Source organism: Drosophila kikkawai, chromosome 2R (genome assembly GCF_030179895.1).
Source record: "Drosophila kikkawai strain 14028-0561.14 chromosome 2R, DkikHiC1v2, whole genome shotgun sequence".
NCBI classification, from domain to species: Eukaryota; Metazoa; Arthropoda; class Insecta; order Diptera; family Drosophilidae; genus Drosophila; species Drosophila kikkawai.
In genome coordinates, this window is record NC_091729.1 from 4,720,510 (window position 1) to 4,729,464 (window position 8,955).

Consider the following 8,955-nt stretch of genomic DNA (forward strand, 5'->3'; position numbering starts at 1 on the left):
AAAACGAAAGAAATCATCGCCAAAGTGTTTTTTATCCCAAAAATAGAAGAGAAAATACAACGACAGATCAGATGCTGCATTCCTTGAATCGTTTCTAACCGCAAGCTTGGGAAAAAGGAAGGAGAGTTGCATCCTTTGCCGAAGGAAGCGGAGCCACTTCAAACGTTTCACATTGAGAGAAATCGGAAGTCAAAACCTGTAGAATTACTTAAAGAAGGTTTGTTCCAAATTTAAAACCGATTGGTTCAGTAGATTTTGAGTTATCGTGTACACCGATTTTCACCGAAATGACATTTTTAAGGAGAGCGCTTTAAACTTTGTGATGCTCATGCATTGAACACCAACCGACCTTCGTTCAACTCTGCATAAGTTCGTCAATTTTCCTCTGATCGATGTTAAACTTGGACACAATATTCTTAAGATATTAGGCCATAAAAATAAAACATAAAAAAGATGTAATAAAATATCAAAAAAATTTTTGCTAAAATGTTTTTTAACGTGAGTAAATTGGAACACGTGTAATTTTATTAAAATAATTTCAGGCATCAAAAAATTAAGTATTACATTTAAGATGTTCAGACTGAGCTGAAGCATTTTCCCTTTTGTTAGCAATTCTGGAACCAAACTGTATTGCTCTTTTTTTTAACAAAGCCACGTCTCGCAGACCGATTTTATAGCCGTACAGCCTTAGAAGCAACTTATCTCCTACACCCTCGGGAAAACTAAAGCAACATTTTTGGAACGGTTCTAAAGATCTAAGAAATTGAACAATGTTCTCCTCGATGAATGGTGAACGCGCTGTTTTGCCATTGTCTGCAATAACTCGATCATCTCTGGCCAAGTTCCGGGCCGGTATTCGTTGCCAGTCAACATCAAGCTCGCTTTGCACAGAAAGTTGGCGCTCCGAATTGGTTCCTAGGCAACGCCTATATGCATTTCGATGACGGCAATATCCACCAAATAACTCATCTGCTCCACTACCTATCAGGGCCACTCGGGCAGTTGAATTTGGGCAATTTGAAGCAAACCAGTAGGCACATCCCAAACTCTCATCCAAGATTGTCTGAAGTGGATATATGAGATTTTTTATACGCGTTGAAAGTTGTGTTTTTAACTCCTCGCGGGTGACATTAACTTCCAGCAAATTCCAGAACCGCTCAGGACATATTCGCTTTAATTCGTTGACAGACATAAGAGAAGTTCTGCGGTCAGGTACATCCCAAAGCTTCTCAGATACGTTTTGACCGCTAAGGCTTTCGAAGGCAACATTAATAAGTTCAATCGGCTCATTATAGGGCACAAATTTGTTGGCAAGTAAGGCCAAGATGGTACAATCTATGCCGCCTGAAAATAAAATGCATATTTTGGCATGCCTGCAGACAGTTTCCTTCTGATTAAGTTCGCTTAAACAGATTCGACATAATGGAGCCGTACATTTAACACGGTTTGCTACAGAGTTAGAAAGCAATTTATCAAGAGTGTTTAGCGATGCTTTAATCTGTGGTTGATTTATAAGATTTTGATAGAGCTCCACATGGTCAGCATTATAAGGAAATTTATAGAAATCATAGTCAAATTCCAAATTTTTTTTTAGGAGCCAACTAGGCGAAATTATACTTTCTACTGTAGTTTTCAGGCCAACTACAACATCAAGGTTGTATAAAAGCTGCTCTGCGTACTCATTCATCGGCTGCCATAGGTGCAACCTATTCAATCGAAGCTAGAAATCCACAAGGAAGCGCACTTGGGGCTACCCTATTTGTACTATACACAGCGGATATCCCCACAAGCGACCAGCTAACACTATCCACTTTCGCTGACGACACTGCGATCCTCAGCCGTTCCAGATGTCCAGTTCGGGCAACAACCCAGCTCGCTAACCACCTCAAGGCAGTCGAGAAGTGATTGGCGTATTAAAATAAATGAACAAAAGTGTAAGCACATAACGTTCACTCTCAACAGACAAACATGCCCTCCGATCTACCTGAACAGCACGCAGATCCCCGAAGTCAACGTGGTAACGTACCTGGGCGTCCACCTGGACAGACGCCTAACATGGCGAAGACACATTGAATGCAAGAAAATTCATCATCAATTCATCCCGATCGCCCCTGTGTCTGGACTACAAGGTCCTGCTCTACAACACCACACTGAAGCCAATATGGACGTATGGCTCCCAGCTCTGGGGGAACGCGTGCAGTACCAATCTAGACATCATACAGCGCGCCCAATCAAAAATCCTGAGGACTATCACCATGGCACCATGGTATATTCGCAACGAACACATCCACAGGGATCTCGGCATTCCTGCAGTTAAGAACGAAATAGAAAAACAAAAAGCGTCCTACAAGGAAAAACTCTCCACCCATCCAAATCCTTTAGCAAGGGACTTGATACGAGTTTCCAGAAGAAGCCGCCTACTACGTAACGACCATCCAACCCAGCCATAATTAGTCAGGGCCATTTACTCTGTACCAGTCTCATGACTGCTAGTTAGGTAGTATTGTAAGATTTGATACACTTATTGTTAGTCTCAAAAATGAGAAGATTCAATAAATAAAAGCAAAGCCTAAAAACAAAAGCCTCGGGGCGCACAGGAGAAAAATAGTAATATTCGAGGAAGGCGCCGGGCTCAGGTTCTGAGAGCCTCTGGCATCACCGAGAAAAATTACGAAATCTTGTGGAGGAGAAAATAACTCGAGTGAGGCGTCGGGAGCCGATTTGAAAAAAAAAAAACAGCGAGCGTAGACCGGAATGTCGAGGCTTTATACAGTGGAACAAAATTTTTGTATTTATGTATTTCGGACGAAAAGCTTGTATCCGGCATTGTTCGTACAGAACAGGAAAAACAGAGACCCACGAATGTTTGATTTCTTCCCGTAATAAAAAATGGATAAATTAATGAATAATTTTGAAAATTATTGGCCGCAAATAATAAATTATTTCGGCGCACTCATTACGGAGCCGGAAAGGTGGAATTAAAACCTTGGCTTTTGTTTGGAAGAACAACGGGCACTGGGTTTTGCCGCCGGCAAAACATCGACAATAAAAACACGGCCGCTGGCGATTAATTTTGAAAATAGGGAAATACAATCGTAGTCGCAGCCGCACTCGTTGATTTGAATTTGCCGCATTTTTTACATTGTAGATATTTGTATTTAATTTATTCGAACTTTTACAATTTTTTATTTAATAATGCAATTTTAGTTCCTGTGTGGGAGGCAGAATATATGTGGGTCTGGCAACGCCGTTCCACCTAACCCACCACACCACAGAAGAAGGAGAGACGGAAGGTGAAAAGCGGGAGTTCGCAACGAGAGACAACGACGAAAAGACGCGCTAGCTTACGACGCACAGTAGCGCCTTTTCTCATTTTACGTTGCAAAAATCATAACTTTTGAACAAAACAAGATAACTAAATAATTTAAACGCCATCTGACAGGTAATTGTTGTAAAATTTACATATGTATTGGAAAATCTGCCACGCCCACTCATTCGCCTTTTTAAAGGGTATCAAAGTGAAGAAATATTTTTTTCTCAATGAAGACAATTTTTTAAAAATATTTTGTATTTAATTTTTTATCTTTATTTTAATGTATTTGCTTAAATAAAAATAATTTGAAAACTGAAAAAATTTAACCGCCACAGAACCGTGAGCGCTACAGTTAGTATTTTTTGTTGGTTTGTATGAAATTGTGTCGGTATTTTGGTATATTTTACCCTGAGTTTCAGTGTTATGCTTCGCAATGCCAGAGTCGCAGCTGGACGCAGACTTTCTAAACGGATTCTGATTCAGGAAAGATACACGCAGTGCGTAGTCATAGTGTAGTAGCCGGCTCTGGGCAGCTTCAGAAGTTATAGACTACTTTAGTCAGAAAAAGGTGAAAAAATAGACACCTGGCAGGTAGCGATTTACCTGTACAAGCCCACACAAAACTACCCTTTTTTTAATTTGAATAAGAGGTAATGAATATACCTGTTATTTAAAAAAAAAATCAAGACCATTGGTTATGTAGTTTTTGTGTAATATTACCTGAAAGTCGACTAATTTACCTATTTTTTGTTGTATGACGCATACACGGAAAACAATTTCGACTTTGAATGCTCATATCATATAAACGAAGTTAAAAACGACAAAAACCTGTTTCAAACTATTCTAAAATACATGTAAACGATCACTTTATACTTAACTAAACTATCTACTATAAAATATCATTAAATATGTACAGTCCCGCACTAAACTGTTGGCACAGTTGAAAAGCTTCGAAGGATTCTGCCAAAGATGTGCGTTTGTGACTCTCCCAGAATACAACAAATCAGCTGCCACTTCCAACACAGTCACCGGGTAGAACATTTGTGGGAGGAATTCAATAGATAGACGAAAAAACACAACATTTCATCAAAAAATTACCTTAAAAAGGCAGTTATCGGAGAAATGGCGAAATATTTCCGAAGAAACCACCGAAAAAGTGGTGGCTTTTTTGCCTAGACATCTTAAAGATATAATAAGGCATAAAGGACTACCAAATAAGTATTAATAATTATGTTAAATTAAAAAAAAAAAAAAGTTTTTAGGTGAAGTGTGCCAAGACTTTTGTGTCACGAAATATGGTAATTTTTCTTTAATGTTTAAATATTTAAAAATATATGGAAAATATAACAAAAAAATAAGTGCCTTTGTATAAACAAATGCTTAATTTAACTATATTTAAAAAAATGGATTCATTTAAGGGCTGCATACGCCTGGAAATGACATTTAAAGTTGAGCTTTTCAACTGTGCCAACAGTTTAGTGCGGGACTGTATGTACTATAATAAAACTTAAAACTAGTGGGACTTCTCATTTAAAAAGGAAACCAATCCCACAAATATGGGGGCTCAACCTACGTGTTAAAGTGAGATTAAAGAAACGATGAAAAACTGATTTAAAACGATGAAAAATTGATTAAAAAGTGTGTAAATTTCAAATTGTGAAATTCAAAACGCCGACGACGCTGCACACACACAACGACGCATACGTGTATATAGGGACGAGTAGAGGAATTGTGAAATTCAAAACGAAGACGACGCTACACACACATCGCTGATCTGCACGCATACATTTAGAACGACGCATAAGTGTATGTAAACGACGGGTAGAACAGACGTGAAAAAGAACGACGAACGTAGTGAGACAACGACGTGCAACGACGTGTTCACAGGAACGTATTTCACAATATACACAAAATGTCTCAACTAGCTGATTTGGATGTAGTGCTTCAGGCATTAAAAACGGAGAAGAAAAAGAATGTAGACCTTCCGCACATGTTTGTGTATGAAAACAACGGCGATCGGCATAATCGAAAACGATTGCGTAACTTCGATGGATTCGGCTTTACGGAAGAGGATGATCTTTTTGCTAAAAAAGTTTCGTACGTGGCTGAAAACTTGACCAACAACGATCTTGCTGTAATTTGCAACATATTGGGACTGCAACATGACAAAGATGACCTCATGCTTCATATTTTCCGGAATTTGCGGTCTGGAAATTTGCTGAAAGATATCGGTGAAGAGGACGACGAAGATGACGAATATGAGGAAGAAGACGAAAACGAAGAGAGTGGCATACAGAACCGTATGAGAACTAGAGCAGGACAGAGAGAGCTGATAGCAAGGCAATGAGTGCGAGCAGCGAAGAGGAGGATTTTCGCTCTTTTAGAAGCAACACACAACAACAAGGAAAGAAGAAGAAGAATACCGTCGCGTCCGATAATAATGATGTGAGCTCAGTGCAAAGTTTTGGCACGGGTTCGCCGCGATTTTCGGTTAACTTCCGGGATGTTGAGGACTTGATTAGACCATTTAACGGTGTCGACACGTTGGCAGTGGAGGTGTGGGTGCATAATTTTGAGGACATGGCTTCGATCATGTACTGGGATGATCTTCAAAAATTCATTTTCGCACAACGGTCTTTGAAAGGGCTAGCTAAAATGTTTATAATGAGTGAGCGTGGCATAAGAAGCTGGCAAATGTTGAAAAATACCCTGATCAACGAGTTTAAAACGGAAGTAAACGGTGCTTAAATACATAAAATGCTGTCCGAGCGAAAAATTAAGAACAGCGAGAGCGTGCAAGAATATCTTCTCAAAATGAAAGAGATAGCTTCTCGTGGCAGTGTAGACAGTAGTGCGCTTATGCAGTACGTGATCGATGGCATAAACGATTTAAGTGTAAATAAATCAATATTGTACAATGCGAAGGACATGAAGGAGTTTAAAGAAAGAAATATCAGGAAGAAAAACTGAAATATTCAAGTGCGAAAGACAGTGGTGGTCATAAAGATGTAACCGTTCCGAAAAAAGTAAATTGCTTTAACTGTGGTGCTTTTGGACATACAGCCGCTCAGTGTTCTAATCAAAGCAATGGTCGAAAGTGTTTTAATTGCAACAATTATGGACATATTTCGAAAGACTGTCCTGTTGGCAAAATTGAACCGGTAGCAAATTCGAGCAATACGCGTAAAGTTTCCGAAGAAAAATTATCGATGTGCAAGGAGATTACAATGAAGCAAACGAAGTATACAGCCCTGTTTGACACTGGCAGCAAATACAACATTATAGGTGAAAAAACGTACATAAGTTTGAATAAGCCAAAGCTGAATGCTGTAAACGTTGTTCTTGTCGGTTTCGGAAATCAAAACAGAGTAAAGCCTTTCGGTTCATTCAAAGAAGAGTTCGAAGTTGAAGGCCAGGTGTTTCAAAAAATTTTTCTGGTGGTTTCATCTGATTTTTTGGACGTTGAAGTTGTGTCAGGTGCAGAATTTTGTAACAATGCGGAAATTCAAATAAATCGCGACGGAATAAAAATCACAAATCCAGACAAACATGACTCTGATGTGGAAATAGGTGCGCTAATGAAAATCAACGTGGAAAATGAAGATAATATAAGCATTAATATTGACGAAAGTGCGAGTTTTCAAGTCAAGCGTGAAGTAACTGACCTAATTAAAAACTATAAGCCTGTGAGCACGAAGTCAACCAACGTTGCATTTTCCGAGAGATGCATAATTGATGATCAAGTCGAGCTTAAAGACGGTATTATTGAACAGTCTGAGTCTGAGTACAGCAGTCCGGTCGTTCTTGTGAAAAAACGCGATAATTCAACAAGGCTATGTATCGATTACAGGAGGATTAACAAGGTAATTGTACGAGATCTATTTCCCCTGCCCTTTATTGTAGACCAATTAGACCGTCTGCAAGATGCAAAAATATTCAGCACACTAGATCTGAAAAACGGATTTTTCCACGTAAACGTTGAGGAGGATAGTCGCAAGTTTACATCCTTCATAACCCACAATGGCCAGTACCACTTCTTAAAAGTCCAATTTGGCCTCACGAAATCTCCAGGCGTATTTCAAAGGCACGTTAACGCTATCTTTCGAGACTTGACTCGTTCTGGTATAGCAATCCCATATGTCGACGATATTATAGTTCCCGCCGCAAACGAAGAACAAGCCGTATCGAATCTAAAAACTGTTATTAGTTGATGCGAAGAATATGGATTGGTGATCAATCTCAAGAAATGCTGCTTTCTAAAGAAGAGAATCGAATTTTTAAGGCACGTGATCGAAGACCAAAAGATAACCATATCTGACGAAAAGACCAAAACCGTGACGAAATTCCCTGTTCCGATAAACCAGAAGCAATTGCAGAGCTTCCTGGGCTTAGTTGGATATTTTCGGAAGTTCATTCTTGACTTTTCAATCATCGCGAAGCCCCTGACTGATCTTTTGAAGCACGACACCAAATTTGTAATTACCGAAAGAGAGATAGCTCCTATTGATACACTCAAAAACTTGATCACGCAGAAGTCGGTGCTTAAGATTTTTCATCCACAACACGAAACGGAGCTGCATACAGATGCGTCGATTGATGGTTTCGGAGCAGTTCTACTTCAAAAATCTCCAAACGATAGTCTTATTCATCCAGTTTACTACATGAGTAAGAAAACGACAGACGCCGAACGAAAGTTTTTCAGTTACGAGCTAGAGATCTTAGCAGTGGTTGAAGCCCTTCGAAAATTCAGAGTTTATCTCCTAGGTATGCGTTTTAAGTTGGTTAGCGATTGCAATGCTTTTACCAAGACGATGGAGAAGAGAGAAGTGTGCACTAGAGTCGCTCGTTGGATTCTCGAACTGCAAGAGTTTAACTTTGATGTTGAGCACAGATCTGGAACGCGTACACGACATGCTGACGTTTTAAGCAAATAATGATGATCTCCGACGAAACCTTGCACAGCCAATTGAAATACATTCAGTCGCAGGACGAAGAGCTGAAAGCTATTATTGATATCCTAAATGAGAAGCCGAGTCACAATAATTTCATTATGAATTCTGGTCTCCTATACAAACTAGTGGACGACGATGACCTGATAGTTGTGCCACCAGCCTTTCAACGCGAAATTATTCGACAAGCACATGAAAAGGGACATTTTCCTGTAAAGAAAACGAAAGAAATCATCGCCAAAGTGTTTTTTATCCCAAAAATAGAAGAGAAAATACAACGACAGATCAGATGCTGCATTCCTTGAATCGTTTCTAACCGCAAGCTTGGGAAAAAGGAAGGAGAGTTGCATCCTTTGCCGAAGGAAGCGGAGCCACTTCAAACGTTTCACATTGAGAGAAATCGGAAGTCAAAACCTGTAGAATTACTTAAAGAAGGTTTGTTCCAAATTTAAAACCGATTGGTTCAGTAGATTTTGAGTTATCGTGTACACCGATTTTCACCGAAATGACATTTTTAAGGAGAGCGCTTTAAACTTTGTGATGCTCATGCATTGAACACCAACCGACCTTCGTTCAACTCTGCATAAGTTCGTCAATTTTCCTCTGATCGATGTTAAACTTGGACACAATATTCTTAAGATATTAGGCCATAAAAATAAAACATAAAAAAGATGTAATAAAATATCAAAAAAA

At 39.2% G+C, this 8,955-nt stretch overlaps 1 protein-coding gene across 1 annotated transcript; it reads right to left on the minus strand.

Annotated features, from left to right (window-relative positions):
• Nucleotides 1-475: 475 nt before the first annotated feature.
• On the minus strand, nt 476-3,373 carry LOC121503196 (asparagine synthetase domain-containing protein CG17486-like). Its single transcript, XM_041777413.2, has 2 exons — nt 3,266-3,373; nt 476-1,720 (listed from the first exon to the last, which is right to left on the minus strand). Exons 1-2 carry the CDS (start codon nt 3,371-3,373, stop codon nt 554-556), a joined length of 1,275 nt encoding a protein of 424 aa, XP_041633347.1. The 3' UTR covers nt 476-553.
• Between the last annotated feature and the right edge of the window lie 5,582 nt (nt 3,374-8,955).

Bases quoted from the DNA above. Each gene is read 5' to 3' on its own strand.
- LOC121503196 (XM_041777413.2), bottom strand. From the start codon at position 3,373: ATGAGAAAAGGCGCTACTGTGCGTCGTAAGCTAGCGCGTCTTTTCGTC. The intron at 1,721-3,265 runs GTGGGTTAGGTG...GTGGATTTCTAG, and splicing joins TCTCCTTCTTCTGTGGTGTG to CTTCGATTGAATAGGTTGCA.